The 21,308-nt window shown below is 42.0% G+C and overlaps 1 protein-coding gene across 1 annotated transcript in view; it reads left to right on the top strand.

The window, feature by feature from the left end:
• The window catches only part of EXOC4 (exocyst complex component 4), a 762,629-nt gene that overhangs the window by 622,965 nt on the left and 118,356 nt on the right, over positions 1-21,308 (top strand). The window contains exon 14 of the mRNA XM_040471923.1: positions 19,199-19,377. Coding sequence (XP_040327857.1) covers positions 19,199-19,377 — 179 coding nt within the window. The remainder of the gene's footprint in view (positions 1-19,198; positions 19,378-21,308) is intronic.

Genomic DNA, 21,308 nt, shown 5'->3' with positions numbered 1-21,308 from the left:
TGGCACAGAAGTCAGGCCACAGACTCCCCTCTGTCTTAGTATTACTGTCACATTTTCCTGCTGCCAAATTTTTAAGAGATCTGGGTAAGCATATTGGCACACCTTCTCTTTAAGTGTATCCATTTAATCATATCTATAGCCTGAATAGTTTTATTAGAAGTAATTTCTGGAAGATAAATTATTTTCCTCAACTTTTCAGGTTACTTTAAATGAATGTAAATCTTCTTCCTATTTCCTCGGCTTATTATTTTGTAACCCCTTAATTGTCTTCTACGTTTGCAAAGAGATTTTCAATTAGTTTTATTAGTGTCTTAAGTAGCTCAAAAGAAAGAGTTTCTAGCCCTAGTCCAGAAAAGAGGATGCCAATCCAAAGAGCCGCGGATCTGTGCACCACCTCACGCTTCTGATTTAGAAGAGCTAGACTGGGGTCCTGGCTTTCTTACTCATGCTCTGCTCGCTGAATCTTACCACTCTCCATCTAAAATTTGAAGGCAAAGCCACTTACACATACATTTAAAAAAAATTTTGGTGAACCTGAATATACGTCAAGGCAGTATATATAAAGTCAAGTATAACCTTAGGTATGTAATTCAGTGAAATGTTATATGTGTTTATACCCATGGAACCCCCTCCCAGATCAAAATACAGAACCTTCCTAGCACCCGGATGGCTTACCCTCAAGATAAGCACTATTCCGACTTGTATCACCATAGATCAGTTTTGAATGGCCCCCAATTTTATATATGTTTAATCATAGCATCGGGTTTATTTTGCTGAACATTGTGCCTGAGAGATTTGCCCATGGTTCTGCAGGTAGACATAGCTTGAAAACAAATTATATGTACTTTAACAATAGAAAAGTAATTTTTTTTCAGTCTTTTGTTTATGATTCTTTCCTCTTAAACTGTCACATTCTCTATTCTGATTAGAAGTTTAGAGCAAAGATAAGTAAGAGTGAACACCCTTTGTTGATATTCCAATGTGGTAGAATTGATAGAGCCTTGATTTAGCACGTTAGAGTACCGTGGAGCATGGTGGGAGCCAAAAAGACTAAAAAGTCACACTCCCCTCCTATAATTAGTTTTTAAAGCTCAGAGGGCTATTTGGCGCATGAATGAATACAGAATCGAGTGCCCTTTGCATTGAATAAAGGTCATATTCCCTTCATTACTAAATGAGGCCCTTTCCTATTCTTGTATTTTAACCAAAAAATAAAGTGCGTTATTTCCAGGTTTAACTTTGAATAGAGGGGGGAAAAATAGGTCAAGCCAGGGCTTTAATAGAAAAAGGAAAAATAGCAAATATCCCTTTGTTCCCAAAGAAGCTGAAAGCAGGCTCTCTAGCCTATTGTCTTTGCACCTGTCATATATATGTATATATTTATCCTTTTGGGATCAATGAATATCTACTAATAAAAGCAGTCCCACTTCCTGGAGATGTAATTAACCAAAGAGGTAAGGTGTTGGGACAAGTAACAGGGGTGAGGAGGGATTGTCTAGGATGGGAGCAGGCCGTATGTATTAGAAAGACTGTCCCCCAAAACCTCTAACCCCCATGTCACTCAGGGACCCTGGATTTCAAAAAGAAGAATCCTTTCTCGAGAGCTAGGTTTGAAAATCCTTAAGTAGATAAATGTGTTTGGCGAGACCAGGACCAGAGTTTTCAGGTGATAGAAGTCAAAGAATATGGAAAGCCTACGAATTAGTCTTGAAGTATAGCAGGCAGAAAGACGAATGACAGAAGATTGTACAATCGGTTCCAACAGTGACAACAATCAGAGTTGACAGTGCCCGGAACCGTACAGCAACGTTGTGAGTTTTCAGGTAAGTTATTCCCATTCAGATGAGAAGACTGAGGTGTAGAGAAATTAAGTCTCTTCCCCCAGATTTATAGAGCTACTAAGCAACAGAACTAAAATTTGAGCCCAAGTGGTCTACTCTCAGAACCACCGCCCTACAAACCACCAGCCTAAAAATATACCAGGAGTTTACAGTTTGGGACATTAGAATTATTCCTTCATTTTCATTGATCATTATAATCTCGACTCATTTGCTAGTCATGATATGCTAATGTCAGACATTTATCATATAGGTGCTTTTACTCTAGATTTAGTTTGCAATTATTAGTATTCATTATATGACATTGTTATGAATTCTCTGAGTTTTATTGTTTGTCATCAAAGAGAAGAAAAAACAAAAAGAATCATTGTTGAAAGAAGAGGACACAGAGGGGATGAAAATACAAAAATGATATAAAAGAAATTATGTAGGTTCAGATAGAGTGTGATGCAGACCTAAGTAGGGAAGAGAGACTAAGGATATTTTAGCTATTTTTAGTTACTGAGTTTTTTAAAAGATAAACTTTTCATGTTATCTGGAGAATCAAGTGAGTGCTGTGTTCATTAAGGGTGCTTTTTGTTGTTTTATGAAATTTGGAACTCGGTATGATTAAAGAACAGCAAAAGATTATTTTCAAAGAGCAAGACCATTCCTGACATTTTATTTGGCATGAGTTCCACATCGGATGGTTAAGGAAGAAAAGAGCCAGAGCGAAAGCAGAAAGGAGGTTTGCATATTCACCTGCCTTCTGTGAGACCCTAGTAGTACATCACAGATCCTCAATAAATGTGGAATGCGTGAAGCTGAATTTAAAAATAGGAAGAGTCCCCCACTCTTCGAATGAAAAGAATAAAATGTAAAGAATGGTGAGCCGGTATCTTCATTGGGAGAAAATGCCTTCTGTGGCCCCTGTAAAGGTTGCCCACGTAGGAATATGTTCCTTTTAGAAGCTCACTAGTTTCCAGTCTCCGCATGGCCATTAATTAGTGTGTTTCACTTTGCTTTTGCCTTCGGTAGGTCTTTATACCTCTTTGGTTTCTTCAGCCCGCTCAGATTAGACAGAGAGGCAGAAATCTAGTAGGTTTAGGAATATGTTTAGATGAAACGTGGTATGAGTAAAGTAGAGCATCAATAACTTTCGTAACAATTCCACTCGGAAATTTAAAAGGTTCTCAAGACAAGCGTAAGCAACAGCTGTTAAAAGGTTCCCAGTAGCTACAGCTATCGAAGAATCTTCAGATGAATTGAAGGAACAAGTAAAAAAATCTAGTGCAGGAAAAATAGACTAGCTAACTTGAACAAGACATTCATTAGAATGGAGACATTTATTCCACTATCTCTGCAGGCTTAATATGACTTTAAAAATATAATTATAAGAGGAAAGATGAATCAGAAAATATGAATATATTAACTAAGTACAGGGGCAGAAAATGCTTTGCTAAAATGTTTTTTTCCCCTCATTTAAACAAGATGAAGGTCATAGATGGATGTAGGGCATTGCCAGGCAAGAATGGATGCGAAGCAGACTTAAATCTCAAAATTAAACAAGAAAGACAGGTAATTAACTGGAGACTCAGCTACAAAACATATCAATTAATGTTCAGGACGATTGCATTAGGCACTTTGTTATTATATTATAATGATATCACTCTTGTTAGCATAAGATCGGCAGTAAATGGAAAAACACTTAAAATCTCCCCTATATATATATTCCATAAATGCTAACCTATTTAGACAATTATTTGAGGATTATAATTATTCATTAGTGTTATTTAAAAGTCACTAACAGAGCATCTTCTACATTGTGTTTTTTGTAGAGTTTCAGATCATAGAATTATTTAACTTTTTAAACTTAGATTTTACTTCATTTAACACCATTCTCCTCTCTCACTTAGAATCTTAATCAAAGAACAAATAATCTCCCTGATTTAATCCCACGCAGCCCTTCAGAAAGAGGCTGAGAATGATGTTCTGGGCCATTGTGGAGGGAAGGATATCTGTTACCTAGCCTGGGGTAGGAACCGGAAGAGGTGTTCCTAAGACACCGGCCAGCAGTGAGCTGGTCTAAAACCACCGCTGAAAAGTCCCGCTCTTGTCGTTCCCCAGCTCTGTGCTGCAGGCTGATGTCCCTGCCAGTTGATTGGGGACCACTCACCTTCTCACCCGCATCCCTTTCTCCCTACTGAACTTTCTCTGGTTCTCAGCCTACGGTGCTCATTCCTACCTGTGTGTCTTTCCATGCGCATCACTCTTCCTGGAATGCCCTCTGCCTATCCCACCCCTGCCTCCTGTACTCCCATCCTGTTCAGCTTGCAAGACACACAGCTCAAGTATCAGCTCCCCCAGCATTTCCCTCTGGACACACTTTCCCCCTCTGCGCCCCTTCCCGTTTTCCTTCTGGGTAAGGAGCTCCCAGTCTGGGGGCGGGGGGGTGGGGTAGTTAAATAAGCAATTTGTAGTGTGGGGAGTCCTGCTAGAGATACAGATACGTGTAAAAATATAAAAGACCAGTGGAAACATTGAAAATAATAATAGAACTGCATCAGGAACGGGGAATGGTATAATTGAAGGAGGGAAGAAGGGTGGTCAGAATCAAAATGTGGAAAATTACTACATCAGCACGTAGCAGTTTCCATTGGTTATGTAGAGAGGTGGATATGACGACTGGAAGAAATAGGAACAGAAATTGTTTGTTTTTTTAAGCTGTAGGTGCTTTTTTTTAGGGTCACAGGACTAAGGATGAGTAGGAGTAGGACAGGGGAATCGTTGCTCAGCATTATAGATTATTTAACTACGAGTAATTGTTACTTAGTTTTAATTTTTTATTTGACTAAAAAAAAAAAATCCACATATCCTCAAACCCTGTTACTATTGACTGCCAGCTCACTAATCTGAGCACATTGCCATTCCAACATTTTTTTTATCCCTGAAAAATCTTTTTTATTTTTTTATTTTATTTTTTATTTATGTTTATTCATTTTTGAAAGACAGAGACAGAGCACAAGCAGGGGTGGGGTGGAGAGAGAAGGGGACACAGAATCCGAAGCAGGCTCCAGGCTCCGAGCTGTCAGCACAGAGCCCAACGTGGGGCTCGAACTCACAAACCAGGAGATCATGCTCTGAGCCGAAGTCAGACGTTCAGCCGACTGAGCCAGCCAGGCGCCCCATCCCTGAAAAATATCTTAATCTTAAGCCAGCTTCACTTTTCTGCCAATTTTATGCAAAGCATTTACTCTTCTCTGTATTACCTTACTTTGCCTGAGGCATTCCCGTCTCTGTCTTCCTCCTAAAACCCCTGAGCCCCCAATCATTCATCAGTTCCTTCCCCTTCTGTGTTCCAAGAAAGCTACCTTGAAGACGGGCCACCTAATTGCTTAGTTTGGGAGTCATTGCCCTTGCTTGAGATCAGTTGTTTCCTGTCTCTGCTCAGCGTAGATTTAGATTATTCAAAGGAAATTGTATGGCAATTTGAGAAATAACCAGAATGATCAATGAACTGGAATATTTCGGTGAGGAAGTTCAATGGTACATGAATTTTGATTTCTAAATCTGTAATCATTCTTGGTAGTTAAAAAACCAAAGTATATGTTCAACTTATAATTACTGGTTATTTTAATCCTATATTTGATCATCTGTTTTGAAGCTTAATAAATGTTCTTAATGGAAAACTAAACTGCATACCTCAGAAGTCCTAGCACCTGTAGAAAAACCTTGTGCCTCATTGTTTATAGTCAGTGTTGTTTGACAACATCCTACAAAGAAAACTTAGTAGCCAGGCTTATTTGAGTAGCTTGGCTAAAGAAGGAGACATTCTTGTTCCAAGCTAACAGAGCGCTTCAATGCAATTTTATTCCAAGTGGATTCTATATCAGAACACTGAGCAGGTGCTATCAGCCTGAAAATAATGTGCTGTTCACAATTAGCTCTTTGCTTGTTAGAACCCAGTATTAATTTCCATGGAATTTTTCACTCTCCCTACCCACTGTTACATCAGTATACTCGTCTCCTTGGGTCTGACAAGGGGGTACAGAATGTGGGGAAACCCTGGAGACTCAGCTTTGGGTTCATCCTCACTCTGCCCCTAATTCTCTGTGTCTTTAACCAGCCTCCCTCACTTCTCTGCACCTCTGTCCTTCCTTTCTAAATGACAGTCCTCTCTAAATGACTCTGCACCTCTGTCTCTCCTCTCTAGAACTTACAGGCCGGAGAGTGAGTGAGTGAGTGAGCAGGTGTGTGTGTGTGTGTGTGTGTGTGTGTGTGTGTGTGTGCGTACACTACATTAGGCCATGCTGAATGTTCAGGAGAATCGTATTTTCATACCGTGAATTTATATTTTAGAGTAGATGGAGCCCTCTGTGTAATCAGTATACCTAGTGCATTCTGTCCATTTTGTAGAATTTTTAGTATAATTTTACTATTTTTTAGGTACTGAGGGTTCTAGTTTTAGTATGTTTACATTTATGACATATTTTTTTGCAATGTTTTTTTGCAATTTTTTTGCAATGTTTTTTGCAAACATTCGTCATTTTTTTGATATCTCTGAATCACAGCCTTTAATTATTAAGCTGATATTATAAGAAAATTCGGTCAATTCTTTTATGACTATTGTTTTCCAGGAAAACGTTGTCATAAAAACAGAGGGTGCCTGAAAGGCTTTTGAAATCAAGTTCCTAGTCAAATTAGGATTCAGCACTGATGTCAAAGGTATAGGGTTAATGGCCAGAGTACTTAGCTAGTAACATTGGTCTAGAATTTGGGTATTGAATGTCAGACCTAGAATGAGTCGCACAGTGGTTGCTTAGTAAATGCTTGTTGAATGAAAGGATGCTATACTCATGGACTACTTCATATACAAGTTTTGGAGTGAAACAAGAGAAAGGGTAGCATAGGAGTCTTAGTGTAGGGGGTATGTATTAGCTCGGGCCGCCATAACAAAACACCGTAGATTGGTGGCTTAAACAACAGAATAGTTGTTTAACTAACTAGTCCCAGAAGCTGGAAAGTTCAGGATCAAGGTGTCAGCCAATTAAGAGCTCTCTTCCTGGCTCGCACAGGCCCATTTTATTGCTATATCCTCACATGCCAGAGATAAAAAGAGAGATCTCTCTCATGTCTCTTCATAATAAGGGTATTAACCCATCATAAGAGCTCTACTTTCATGACTTAATTACCTTCCAAGATCCCATCTCTAAATACAATCACTTCGGGGCTTAGGGCCTTACCAACATGAATTTCGGGAGGCGGGGGGAATACATTTCATCCCATAGCAGAGTGAAAATACTTAACTGTTCACCTATATTCTGAGCTGCAGTTTTACATTAGCGATAGGAAATTAGCCAGAAATAAACAAGCCAACTGTTTAATGTATAGAATATATTGTTAGTAATACAGACAAAAGAATAAAATGCTGCTAGAGAAGAAAAATGAGAAATTAAACTATAATTACAGAGAAAATTTAAAGAATTCTTGTTCATATGACTTAATGCAGTTCTGAGTCAAATAGAATCAGAGGTTTGTTTTATTGTGTTTTGTTTGTACATAATGAATTTCCATAGTGTACTGGGACTCATCACCCAGTCACTTACATTGACCTGTGATTACAATCTTGGCCTCTAATCAGAGAGAGACTCACTATTTGAACCCCAGTGTTTTGCTCCCAACCCAGCCTCTATAAGCTTTATGATGAAAAGAGTGATGGTTTCACGGCTCTCTTTTAGACAAGGAACCCTCATGGAGGTGAAACTGCCTTTAGCAGAATGGTGCCTTTGCCCCGCCATCACCTTGGTGGCTCTAAGCCATTTTTTTCGAGAAGAGACTTATCTGAGCATAATAGTTTTTCTGTGCTCACCCTGAAGAACACAACACATAAACGACTCCAGAATTCTTATACAAGGACGGAAAGATGGACTGACAGAAGAAATTATGCATTTATGCCTGCGTGGATTAAACATGTCAAAACATAACTTCTGCATTTTCTCTCTCCAGATTTGAAATGAGAATGGCAAAGACAGTTCGCAACAGTTCTGATTGCTTTAGTAATACTGTTCAAGTTTTTAATTTGGCACGTTAAAGTGTCCTCATACATGTTATGTTATACCTTGTATTGAACCTTCGTTTTCAGAAACTCGGTGCACTGGCAAGAAACTTAAAAAGCCCTGTCAAGGGATCCAGCTAGGGAGTGATTCCTAAGAGATTGCTCTCCTAGAAACTGTTTTGGGCAGTGATTTTGAAAAGCGCCACAATTATCCATCTGTTTCTCGCTTTTTTTTGTTTTTCCTGAACTTAAACTTTTTTTTTTCTACTGATAAATTCACAGAAAAGTTGAAATAACAGTCCAATGAATGCATGTATGCCTTGACTTAGATTTACTGACCGTTCACATCTCGCCATACCTACTCCATTCTCTCCGAAATAAATGCACATACTTCTCTCTTGCCAAACTATCAAAAGTAGGCAAAAGACATGGTGCCCTTTCACTCTTAGACACTTGAGCGTGCATCTCCCAAGGACAAGGGCACTCGCCTAACACATGCACATCATTACCACATATATTCATTTTATGATGCGTGCATTAACAATTTACCACAACAAGGTTAGTGGCTTAAAACAACACAGATCCATTTTCTTACAGTTCTGTAGGCTAGAAGTCTAACACAGGTCTCAGTGGGCTCAAATCAGGATGTCAGCAGGGCAGCATTCCTTTCTGAACGTTCTAAGGGAGAATCCATTTCCTCGCCTTCTCCAGCGTTTAGAGGCCACCCTCATTTTTTGGTCTCCTTCCTCCTTCTTCAAAGGCAGCAACATGACACCTCTCTGACCTTCTTCCATCATCATGTCTCTCCCTGACCACAGCCAGGAAGGGTTCTCCACTTTTAAGGACTCCTGTGATTAGACTTGGTTTTACAAAGTAGAAAAGAGCCTGTTCTGAGATTTGACAGATGTGTGTCTCCCCTGCTTCAGCACTACTTGAGAGTTGAGTGCTCAAGAAAGTCCAATTCCTTGATAAGAAGCAATTTTTGTGTGTCTTGAGGCAGCAAGACTGAGGGCTGTGGAATCCCTGGGCAAAGTGAAACCCTAAAGCTACTGTAACTTGTGAGGGGCAGTGTGGCTTATTATGGCCCTGATCAGTAAACTAAGAACAGAAACTGTTCACACTTTTGCTACAGTGTGCAAATGAACACATCTTCCTCTGTGTATTTTAGTTTCCCTATAAAATGCTTCATAAATGTTCACCATCTTTGGGAAAACCAGTCAAGGAACACATTCATAGAGCCAGGCACAACTTAACACAGTATTTTTCAAACTCTGGGTTATGGCATATTAGCGGACTATGAAATTATTCTAGTGGGCTTTGATCCCACCACAAGATCTAAGAGCCTGGGTGATGGTGGATTCCTCGTATGTATCTGCTAACAAATGGATGAGTCAATAATAAAAAGACAAATAACCCAATTAAAAAATGAACAAAGGATCACAATTGGCATTTCTCTAAGGAAAATATACAGATGGTCAACAAACACATGAAAAGATGCTCAATATCATTAGCCATCAAGGAAATGCAAATCAAAACTACACTGAGATAATATGCTTCTTCACATACACTAAGATGACTGTAGTTTTTAAAAAGACAGATAATAACAACAGTTGGCAAGGGTGTCGAGAAATCAGAGCCCACATATACAGCTGGAAAATGGTGCCGCAATTTTGGAATACAATATGATATTTCCTTGAAAGGTTAAAGATAGTCACCATATGACCCACCAGTTGCACTCCCAGGTGTATATACCTAGAGAAATGAAAACACCCCCACACACAAAGATGTATACATGAAAGCTTATAGCAACAATACTCACAATAGCCTAGAAGTGGAAACAACCCTAATGTCCATCAACTGATGAATGGATAAACAAAATGTGGCATATCCATACAATGGACTATTATCTGGTAATACAAGAAATGAACACAGATGAACCTTGAAAACATGGTAAGTAAAAGAAGTCAGTCACAAAGACGACCTACCATATGATTCCTTTTATATGAATATAGATGAAGTCCAAAATAGGGAAATCTATTGAGATAGAAAGTAGAGTAGTGCTTACTTGGGGCTGGAGGGTCGGGGTTGGGAATTAAGTATAAAGCCTAATGGGTACAGACAGCGTTTGTTTTTGAGGTAATGAAAATGTTCCACATTGTGGTATGGTCGCGTAACTGTGATGGACTGAAAACTATTGAACTGCTCATATTAACTGGGTAAATTTTACAACATAGGAAATATATTCCAGTAAAGCCACTCTTTTTAAAAATGTCCATGTCTGAGCCCCACCCATGACCAATTAGATCAGAATTTTTGCACATGGAGTTTGGCATGGGGAATTTTGTTTATGCTTTACTAGTTAAGCTTTTAAGGTATAGCCAGAGAGAGGACCACTGGTTTCGCTACCCGCCGAGATCCCTCTCAGGGCCAGAATATCAGAAATCCATGAGTCTAGTGTTTGGTTCCTGTCTCAGTGAGCAAGCAGATTTAAAGAAACAAGAGAAAGAGCTGGTGGTCAAACCCCCACCCCCGCCCCCAAGATGGTCATGATTAATTTTTCCTGGCTGTCATCCAGGAGTAGAAACCCAGAAACTACAATTTCCCTGCGACCAGGAAAAAAAAAAAAAAAAAAAAAAAAAAAAAAAAAAAAAAATTAATGCTCTTCTAAGTCCCAAGCAGGACCCAGGAGCAGAAAAGTTGCTGATATTTTAAATATTCACCTTGCTTGTGGAGAAGGCCCCTCCCGGACTCCTTCCCAGTTCTGTCTCTGAACAGATTTGTGGACTTCTCAGCCCCATCTAGCCAGGCCAGAGCATTGCAAGTTTTTACAAGGCAGAGGAATGGTAGGCAAAGAAAGCCAACGACAAAAATCCTTGATTGTGATTATTGATGGAGACAAATTTCTGAAGAAGAGCAATTACTTATTAAATGTGAAAAATAGCTACTCACGTGAGAGTGTGTGATGAAACGAACATGCATGCAAAACCATTGAAGGGGAGACTTAGTGATGAGTTTTAGCATTTTCTAGGAGGAAAAAAAATAATATTGTAATCAGGATAACTGGGCTGTTTTATTCTTATTTATGAGGGTTTAGCCAAGATCATCTTAGAAAAACAGTTTTTGAAAACCTGATTAAAGAACCCATCAGAATGGTACTACCCGCATTATTTTTGACACAGACAAATTAAGTTTTGAAAGGGTTGAAGATTGAGCAGTTGTAAAAAGCAGAAGTGATAAATGGATGTGTCATTGTCACATCTCAATAGAATCAGTCGGTATTATTAGGAATCGAGGTAGATGACCTGACCTTTTTATAACCTTCATCGGTTTAGGCTCTGACAGATAACGGCTAAGTGATCTCCTACAGGTCACCTTAACCAGTCTCAGTTTCTCTGCCTACACAACAGAACTAATTAATTCCCAAGCCAAATAATTGACTCCATCCCCAGTAGCATTGAATGTGGTAAAACATCATTATTGGGTCTTATGTAAGTCAAGGTCTAATGTGGAAAACAGAAACCATGTCAACTATTTACCTCCAGGAGAATTTAATGCAGGGAATTGGTTATACATTTTAAGGAGGATGTATCAAACAGGGACATTACAATAACCCAACGGCAAGAAGCCACGATCTCCCTTTAGCCAGAATGCCAAAGGAGAGAGGCATTTACCAGAACACAGAGGCACCCAAAGTAAGTTGGGGCCTGGTAGGATCTGGAGCCAGGAAGGAGATGCATCTGTTGCCAGAGACATCGCCCAAAGGCGAGAGGGAGGGGGATAAGTGCCCTGCCTTCGCCTTGCCTTTGGCCGTCAACATCCCCGACCTAGGGCCTCCCATTGTCAAGAACCCAGCTGGGAACCTGGAAAACAGCCTACAAGGGTGGGTCGGCCCCTGCCTGCCCCCCACCCCCAGTATAGATCAGAGAAGGGAAAGGTGAGGAATAGATCTTAGGGTAAACAGGCCTGGGACTTGTTACTCTGTATCCTTGTTACCTTTATGCCAGTAGCTTAGAACTTCTTCCTTCTGCTTCATCCAGGCTGCTATTCATCCTATTAAGGCATTCCTTCCCCCTCTCCCCCAACAAGGGAGAGTCTGTCTCATCACTCAGTGTGTTAATCTCAAGTCTAGGATTTCCGGTGTCCTCCCTGGTCAAGTCAGATGTGACTTCTCCTATCTGGTGACCTCTGGATGAAACTGGAATGTTGATCACTACCAGTTCCTCATATAAAACGAGTGGGGAAGATGCCACCTCACACCCATTAGGACGGCTGTTATTTAAAAATTAATTAAAAATTTTAAAACCAGAAAATAACACATTTTGGCAAGTGTATGGAGAAATTAGAACCCCCTGTGCATTGCTGGTAGGAATGTAAAATGGTACAGCCACTGTGGAAGGCATTTTGGTAGTCCCTGAAAAAGCTAAACGCAGAATCACCCTATGATCCAGCCGTCCAGCAATAAAGTTACTGTTTAATGGGAATAGTTTCTGTTTGGGATGATGGAAAAGTTCTGGAAAGAGATAGCGATGATGGCACGTGGTGAGTGTACTTGATGCCATTGAACCGTATACTTAAAAATGGTTAAATGGTCAGTTTCATGTTATGTATATTTTACTGTAAATAAAATGTAGTAGGGGGAGTGGAAAACAAAAAAGAAACCATTGGCTGATATATGCGTAAATATGCAGGCTGCCACAGCCCCTGTAACTGGTCAGAAGCAGCAGATGATATTGATGACTTCCTTTTTCTAACCACCCATTCCATGGTGCCCTCGCCCTCTGCCAGCACCTCAGGTGGTCAGGGTCCTCCACCTGGATGTGTTGAATAGAGCCTTTGTTCCAGAGAGACCTGAGTTCTTAGCAGCTCTGCCTTTATTAGGCTGCCCTGGTTTTTCCACTAATTTCACCATGGACATGGAAACACTCAGATGGAGCCCAGTGAATCTGACGTAGTCCTGCCCGCCCTGATTGTGCAGAAGCAACACATGTCCCCCTCTTGGCAATTGAGGCCCGTCATTCCAGGCATCAAAGTAACGCCTCTCTGCCTGCGGGCTCAGTAGTGAGAAGCCCAGAAAACCACATGACAGTCTCTGCTACCAATTTAATGTGGTCATTGTTGTATCCTCTGGTGGAGACCTTCCTTCCTGAACACCTGAAAAGTGGCCTAGTGCCACGTGGGGGGGGGGGGTGAGGCAAGAGTAGACCCTCCATAAGAGAGGAGAGCCCATTGCTACTTTTATTCCTTAGTCCCCAGACCCATATTTTCTTGTCATTGGGGGGAAAAATACTCTATGTGGGTCTCTGAGTCAGGCCCTCAGCACTCCAGCCTTAGAGGTGTTGCCTTCCAGCTGGACCATAGCTGAATCCTACATAGGCCAACCCTTCCATCAGGCCAGCTCCCCCCCACCCCTGGGGGATTGGGTATGCAACAAGACGGGAATTGGGAATTCCGGGAGCATCAGCTCTGCCTTACTTCTTTTGCTGCAAAATGAGTTTCTTGGCCAGAAACGTGGTCGAACAGGATTAGCAGGATCGTTGAGGAAGACCTTGAGGAAAGCGGTACTTCTGGAAACATTTCAGGCAGGGGAAGCAGTTAGGGGCTGTTACAGCGTGGGGGCACAACACTGCCCCTTCGAAGGTGCAAGAAGTCTGCGTGAGTCTGGTTCGCTATATGAGCCAGTCCTGGTTCCTCCCTGCCCTGTCCTGGATCAGAGAGGAGTGCACTCTGGCAGGGTTTCCCTGACTCCTGGGGCAGTTCTTACACGGCAGGGGTGAAGCCGCTGTGGGAGACTGGGGGAGATTTGCTGGGAGAGCAAGCAGTGAGTCTGAGTATACAATGTCATGTGATCAAACATAGCCTAGGGGCGCCTGGGTGGCGCAGTCGGTTGAGCGTCCGACTTCAGCCAGGTCACGATCTCGCGGTCCGTGAGTTCGAGCCCCGCGTCGGGCTCTGGGCTGATGGCTCAGAGCCTGGAGCCTGTTTCCGATTCTGTGTCTCCCTCTCTCTCTGCCCCTCCCCCGTTCATGCTCTGTCTCTCTCTGTCCCAAAAATAAATAAACGTTGAAAAAAAAAAAAAAACATAGCCTAGATCTGCAGGTCAATCATGTTGAAACTATTTGCAGTGTTTCTTTCAGAAATGCATTTAGTCTGCTGAAAATGCAGATTTTTTTTTTTTTTTTTGCCTTGCTAAGATTTCAGCGGATAACAGAACTATTTAAAGACTAAACGGAGACAATTTTCAGCATCTCCGGCAAAATTCTCTTAAATGAATTCTTGTCAGATAGACCTCCTTAAAGATTATAATTGTGTGGTAAAATTAAATTAAACAGGTTTTACACTCTTGGCAAAATCTCCTAAATGAATTCTTGTCAGATCAAGCTTTTAAAGATTATAATTGTGTGCTAAAATTAAGCTTAACAGGCTCGACACTTCTGTGGTTTTCATGGGCTCCTACGCGAGCGTGTTGGCCTACTGATGATGAAGGTGGCGCCTCACACGGTGCCCGGTACCTAAAACACACAGCTTTGAGTTCTGATTCCTGTTCCCAGCTCTGACAAATGGTCTGTGGGCAATTAGCGGGTGCCTGTTACTTCTGAATTTCTGTTACTTCACCTTCTCAAGGTAATGATTGTTCTGTTGCCGTTTCACTCAAATATACATCATGTGCTCCTTAATTAATGTGCTTACACAGCAAGCAGGAGAGGAAGAGTGAGTAGAAATTTGGATCTGGAAATATTGGCCCAGATGCTGGGTGGTAGGCATCCTGGCAGTGAGACCCTCTGTGGTGGACAGTGACTCATCTTGAGCAAACCTGGAGCCCCAGCCCACACCAGCCTTCAGACCAGCCGACCGGTCATTGTCTCCCAGTTTGGCTAAAATGACTATAGTATCCATGTCTTCCAATTTTCCGTGCTAAAATTCTTGATATGGCCCTTTGAAAGATTTTCTTATTCATTTGTGGTAGGGTTACCAACTTCGGTGTGTTTTTTTGTTTTTTGTTTTTTTGGGTTTGTTGGTTTTCATGTTTGTTTTTGAGAGAGAAAGACAGAGCCTGAGCAGGGGAGGAGTGGAGAGAGGAGGACACAGAATCTGAAGCTGGCTCCAGGCTCCGAGCTGTCAGCACAGAGCCCGACGCGGGGCTCGAACCCACCAGCTGTGATGACCTGAGCCAAAGTCGGACACTTAACCGTTCAACCGACTGAGCCACCCAGGCGCCCCTCCCAGGTTTTGTTTTTCACTAAAAAGTACACATGTTCTCTGGAGAAAATATAGAAAATACAGAGACGCACAAAGCATGATCTTGTTACACAGTGCACATCTTGGTATGTAGATATCCAGCTCAGTCTTTTTAGTTCATATAGATACATAATCATTTTCTTTTTTAATATCATAGAGTTTTATAACAGCTTGTTTTACTCGGCTGCAGATCATGGTTAAAAATAAGCCAGAGGAAACATTTTTCTGTGGTAGCAAGTATTTTTTACTATATAATTTCTAATGACTGCATAGCTTTCCACAGTGTGGATATACCATAATTTATTTAATAAATTAGAGGGTTTAGAAAAAGATCCACAGTCGAGCAACTAAAGCCATCCCCTAAGGTTATTGTAACACATAAAAACCATCCACCAAGCTCTTTGACACCCACAAATCCTCGAAGGAATGATTTCTTGTGTGAAATAGTTTTAGCTGTCAATCATTTATCCTCAATGTCATGGTTTCTGTGCTCTCTCCAGGTTGTTAGGGGGTGATTATGGATTCCTGTCAAATGAGATGTCTACTATGTATTCAACATGAGGCAGTTTGTGTTTTCCTCAGTCTGTTGCTCTCCTGTCGGAGGAAGTTAAGCAAATCGGAGTGAGCCAAAGGGAAATGGGATAGGCATCCAGTGCTGGAAGGTGCACCACAGACATGCCCAGGGCCCAGAGAGCCCCACCCAAGCAGATTAGACTTCCACATAAATACATTTGTCTTGATTGTCACATTGCACCCAGGGTTACGCCTACATGCATGAAAATGCCTCCAAGCCTGATTTTCAAAGCTGTTTGCCTCCCCTGTTGCTTTTTAACCACCCAGCTCAGAGGCATTTTTTTGTGTTGTATCTATCAAAGATGATTAAGGGGCTGGGAGAGTTGATACGTAAGGACAGATTAAGAAAACTAAATATTTACAACTTGACTGAGTGACAGCCACAGGGAAGATATTATAACTGTCTGCTGGGCTCAAAGCAAGGAGGAGACATTGTTTTGCCTTTCCCTGTAACTTGATTTTAGGGATATCTAAATTCAGAAAAGTTCTCTGAGCGTGACATCATGTTTGCTAATTAGATCATTGTGTCAGTTAGAAATTGCATTTCGTTGCGGGTAGCAGAAACTTGGAATAGCAGTGGCTTAAACAAATAGGGTTTCGCTGTCCCTCCCGTAACTTGAAGCCCAGAAGTGCATTGTCTCCGGCCGTATCGCAGCTCCGTGGTGACGCTGGGGCACGCACACCGCCCACCTGGGCCTCTATCATTCTGAGCATTGTTTTCATACTCATACTCACCTGATGTTCGAAGAAGCACGACTGCATTCCAGAAAGGGAGAAGGCAAAAGAGGCCCCGGCCAGCTAAGACTCTTCAAAGAGCTTTCCTGGAAGCCCACCTCCTGATTTCGGTTTAGAGCCACATCTGCCAAAAGGGCGGGGAAATTGAGGGGCGTTTTTGTTTTGTTTTGTTTTTAAGTCGCATACGCTGCTGACCCCAACAATACCAGGGTCCTTTTACTAAGAAGGCATATGGGATAATGGGTACTGGGTCGGCAACCAGGGGCTTCTGTCACAGTAATTTACCTCTTGGAGATTTTGGCAAGTCTGGACTGTGAGACACAGTGATATTTGCTGTGATGTTACAAGGCCCCACTTGTAAAACGAGCCCTTGAGATCTAATTTATTTACTTCTGATCACTCACCTATTTCAATTCATTCATCGTAGCGCACCCTGGGTTGGCACTAAATAAACCAGCCATCTCAACAGGCCAGAGTGATAGAACTACAGCTTGTCACCTTTCACCAAGTTCCATGCACTTACCATCACCTGAATGATTTGTTTCAAAATACTGCAAGACAAGGAGAGGGGCGCCTGGGTGGCTCAGCGGGTTGAGCATCCGACTCTTTGGTTTGTTTTCTTTTTTTTTAAGTTTATTTATTTATTTTGAGAGAGAGAACAAATCCCAAGCAGGCTCTGCGTTACAGCATGGAGCCCGACCTGGGGGCTCGAACTCACGAGCCATGAGATCGTGACCCGAGCTGAAATCAAGAGTCAGATGCTTAACCTACGAAACCACCGAGGCATCCATCTCTTGATTTCTGCTCGGGCCATGATCACAGGGTCGTGGGATCGAGCCCCACGTCAGGCTCCACGCTGAGCACTGAGCCTCCTTGAGATTCTCCCCACCCCTGACCCTCGCTTTCTCATGTGCGTGGGCACAAGCTCCCTCAATCTCTCTCTCCAAAACAAAACAAACAAAAATACTCCAAGGCAGATGGGGAGTGGATGAGGATAGGTGAACTAAGACTTACCGTGAGTTGCTAATAATTGAAGCTGAGCATTGGCTACACGGGGGGTTATTGTGCGCTTCTCTCTGCGTGTGTAATTACTGAAATTTTCCCAGTAAAGACTTTTTAAATCCCCTCTATTTTTACGTTACTTCCTATGAGGACACCACTACCGCCCCTAGCTAACGGTGCTCGGAGAAGCGAAGGCGATTCACACGGTGAATGACAGACTGAGAATTCAGCCCCAGATGTGTCTTTGCTCTGACTTTGAAGCCTGGGCTGCAACTCTTTGTGCTCAAAGAACGCGTGCTTCCCAGACAAGGGCCTGAAACAAGTTAGAAACGCAAACTTTTGGGTCCCACCCCAAGACCTTTTTACCTCTGCGTAAAGGCTCGTACGCACGCTCCGAGGTTCCTTGGCTGGCTACGTGTTGCCTCTGGGACCACAGCTCACCCGACTCGGCCAATTATGACTTCCTTAAAAAATGCGCGAAACATTCAAAAATGTCCGAAACTCTCCGTTGAAACAAAAAGCCTAATGGCGAGTCACTACTTGGCAGCGTAAACCTTCTTTATGAAGCATTTAATTCACAGCAGGCGTTTTTCTCAACGTGGAGCGTCTGCTCTAGTGCTGGGCCCTACGGGCCTATGTGTCAATTAAGCATCCTTCTGACTGTATGTCAGCTGCTACTAATCACTGCCAGCTGGACACTTCATTTGGTTTGTTCTACTTAAATAAACCCTTTGCTCCTGCTCACTTAAGGTGTTCTGAGGTTTCAAAAGCCTTGGGACGTACAGAAAACTCTCCAGGTGCCTGTTCCAACCTCCACCAGCCACAACTCTGCTTACTCACCTGCGTGGAACTTGCCCTAAAAGACCAGATTTTTCTCCCTAGCGTCCTCGGTCGTCTTCTGTCACATCAGCCTTCTGTCTTTTTGAAAGAAAGGGCACTGTGGGAATTAGACTGAGTCCCAGCTCTGCCCCTTGTGTGTTATTTGGGCAAAACGGTTCACCTCTGGGCCTCCGTTTCTGCACATGTGCAAGGGCAGTGCCGTATGGTCTTCAGGGGCCCCTCTGCCCCCTCCTTCTGTGAGCCCACAGAATTTGGGTTTTCAGCACCCCCGCCCCCGCCACCAACCAAACTGTCATGAGGACACAGATTTGTGCGAAGACCACCTGACTCTGTTTTTCCAGTCAGAGGATCCAGCATTGATTTTTACTGGTTTCTCTTTTCGAACAACACATAGCTTAATGCTTTGTAGTTCATTCGCTTCAGATCGCTTTTAGAACAAGTAAACGAGTGAATGAACGAGGCCTGTCCATCTGAACTATAATCTGCTCTCTTAAGAGGCTGGACCCTCTTTGCTTTTGAACACTCTAAAACATTTTCTAGCTGATTAACTTGGTGGTTCTTTGTATTACAATAACCTTCAACCATGTACATTTTTAATGTTGTTCAGCAACATCCATAACAGAAGAGGCAAGGACGTACCCACAAGAGAGCAGCCATCAAAGCCATCCCCAGCGACCATCACTGTCTAGGTCAGGTCCATGCCAGTTCCTGTTGAAGGCATAAGTGTCAGGGGAACTTTATTCTTCTAAGAACCATCTTTCTCCAATTAGAGTAATTTTAAGCAGGTATACAGTAGTTTGCTAAACTTATAGGAAAGATAGCATGCTATGAAATAGCGACTATAACAAATAACACAGTGCTAGACATGCCTTAAAAAGTATTGCCCACCCCCTCTCTTTTCTGTGCTGTGTGTGAAGTATGTTTCTGATTTGTTTTTCAGGGCAGCCTTTGGTAAGGAGTCAGAAGTTCTTATTGGGAACCTGGGTGACAAATTAATCCCTCCACAAGACATCCTCCGTGATGTCAGTGACCTCAAAGCTTTGGCCAACATGCATGAAAGCCTGGAATGGTTAGCAGGTCGAACAAAGTCAGCTTTCTCCAATCTTTCTACATCCCAGAGTAAGTATCTATCATGGCGGCTGTTTTGGGGACAGCAGAGGAACTAGACTGAGTAGTTTCATTGGAAATGTGAGTGCATGTACATGTCCCCATATGAGGGAAGGCCAGGTTGTCAGAAGGTCTGTGCTAGATCCGTGCAAGAATTCTGCTTGGGCTGTGCCTTACGTCCTTTGTGGTTCTCCTAAAGGACGTAATCTCGGCTTTCCTGTGAGACGTGGAAGGCCAAAAAAGGTTCGTGTTCACATAGCTTGATGTCAAACCTTTGAAACATAAAATCGTGTAAGAACACACCATTGTGTCTCAGGAACAGAAAGCAACACCTTTGCCCTCCTCACAATAACTTCTCAAGGATGGAAACAGTATCTCAGAGCTGAGCACACAGCTGATGTTTTCATTTTAATGAAAAAGTGTCTAACAAGAGAATAATAGAAGTGACGAAGATGCTAGGAAATAAAAAAATGGGAAAACCAGTTATTCCCGAAAAGAGATGGATGAGAGATAACTTAACTATAGGATTCAAGGAAAGGAACGTATAGGATATGAAATAAAAACAGGAAACTTTTTTCCATTGAGGACCATTGACTCTGAGAGACATCATTTGAAAACTTTAAGGCCCATAAACTTTATTCAATAACTATAAAATAAGTATTTTTTAAATTTAAAAAATTTTTTAAGTTTATCTTTTTTAGTGTTCATTTATTTTTGAGAGAGAGAGAGAGAGAGAGAGAGAGAGAGAATGAGCAGGGGAGGAGCAGAGAGAGAGGGGGACAGAGGATCTGAAGCAGGCTCTACACTGACAGCAGAGAGCCCGACATGAGGCTCAAACTCACAAACCATGAGATCATGATCTGAGCCAAAGTCAGATGCTTAAATTACTGAGCCACCCAGGCACCCCTTATTTATTTATTTTGAAAGAGAGAGGGAGAGAGAGAGAAAGGGAGAGGTAGGGCAGAGAGAGAGAGGGAGAGAGAGAATCCCAAACAGGCTCTGCACTGTCAGCACAGAGCCAGACACGGGGCTCAAACCCACAAAGCGTGAGATCATGACCTGAGCTGAGTCAAGAGTCAGATGCTTAACCAGCTGAGCCACCCAGGCACCCCAATAAATCCTCTTTTTTAAGGCATTAGTTCAGAAGTATGTGTTAGGCAGTTAAAAGAAAAGCAAAGAGGGGTGCCTGGGTGGCTCAGTCAGTTAAGCGTCTGACTTTGGCTCAGGTCATGATCTTGCGGTCCGTGGGTTCGAGCCCCGTGTCGGGCTCTGTGCTGACAGCTCAGAGCCTGGAGCCTGTTTCAGATTCTGTGTCTCCCTCTTTCTCTGACCCTCCCCTGTTCATGTTCTCTGTATCAAAAATAAATAAATGTTAAAAAATAATTTTTAAAAAAATAGAAAAGCAAAGAAAAAATGATAGGAAGAAGGAATAAAGGCACTGACAGATTTGAGTGCATAAATAAACAACAGAAAAAAGTAACATAACAGCAATAACATGAAAGAAACGATCGGCTTTGAACTTAATATTAGAGTTAATGTTAGGAGATAATTAGAAAGAAAATACTTGCATTGTTTGGACTGAACTTCAGTGTAAGTTATTATCATCGTCTTTTGAAAAGTCATTATTTGATTAACCACGGTTTCCAGCCTAGAGATGGGAAGAGGTGTGGCTGAAACTCACAGGGGTAAATTCTCCCCTGCCATATGGACCCAGAGAGTCTCAGAGTCCCTTGAATGCTCACTGCTTAACTGGTCTCATGCTGATTGTGTAGCTATCCTGAAGGTCAGTAGCAGGTGGGGAAAATGGACAGAAGGAAGGGGTTTTGAGCAAGATTATAAACTCTGCTTTAGAAATCCTCTTGAAATACTACTTTTACTATACTTTTATTTTTATACTTTTTATTATTTAGCATTACTTTTTCTCTGAGGATAAAATTATACAT

This window comes from Herpailurus yagouaroundi, unplaced genomic scaffold (genome assembly GCF_014898765.1).
Source record: "Herpailurus yagouaroundi ecotype Mexico unplaced genomic scaffold, PumYag 100, whole genome shotgun sequence".
NCBI lineage: Eukaryota > Metazoa > Chordata > Mammalia > Carnivora > Felidae > Herpailurus > Herpailurus yagouaroundi.
The sequence above is the reverse complement of the archived record's forward strand: the minus strand, read 5'-3'. Positions and strand labels throughout refer to the sequence as shown.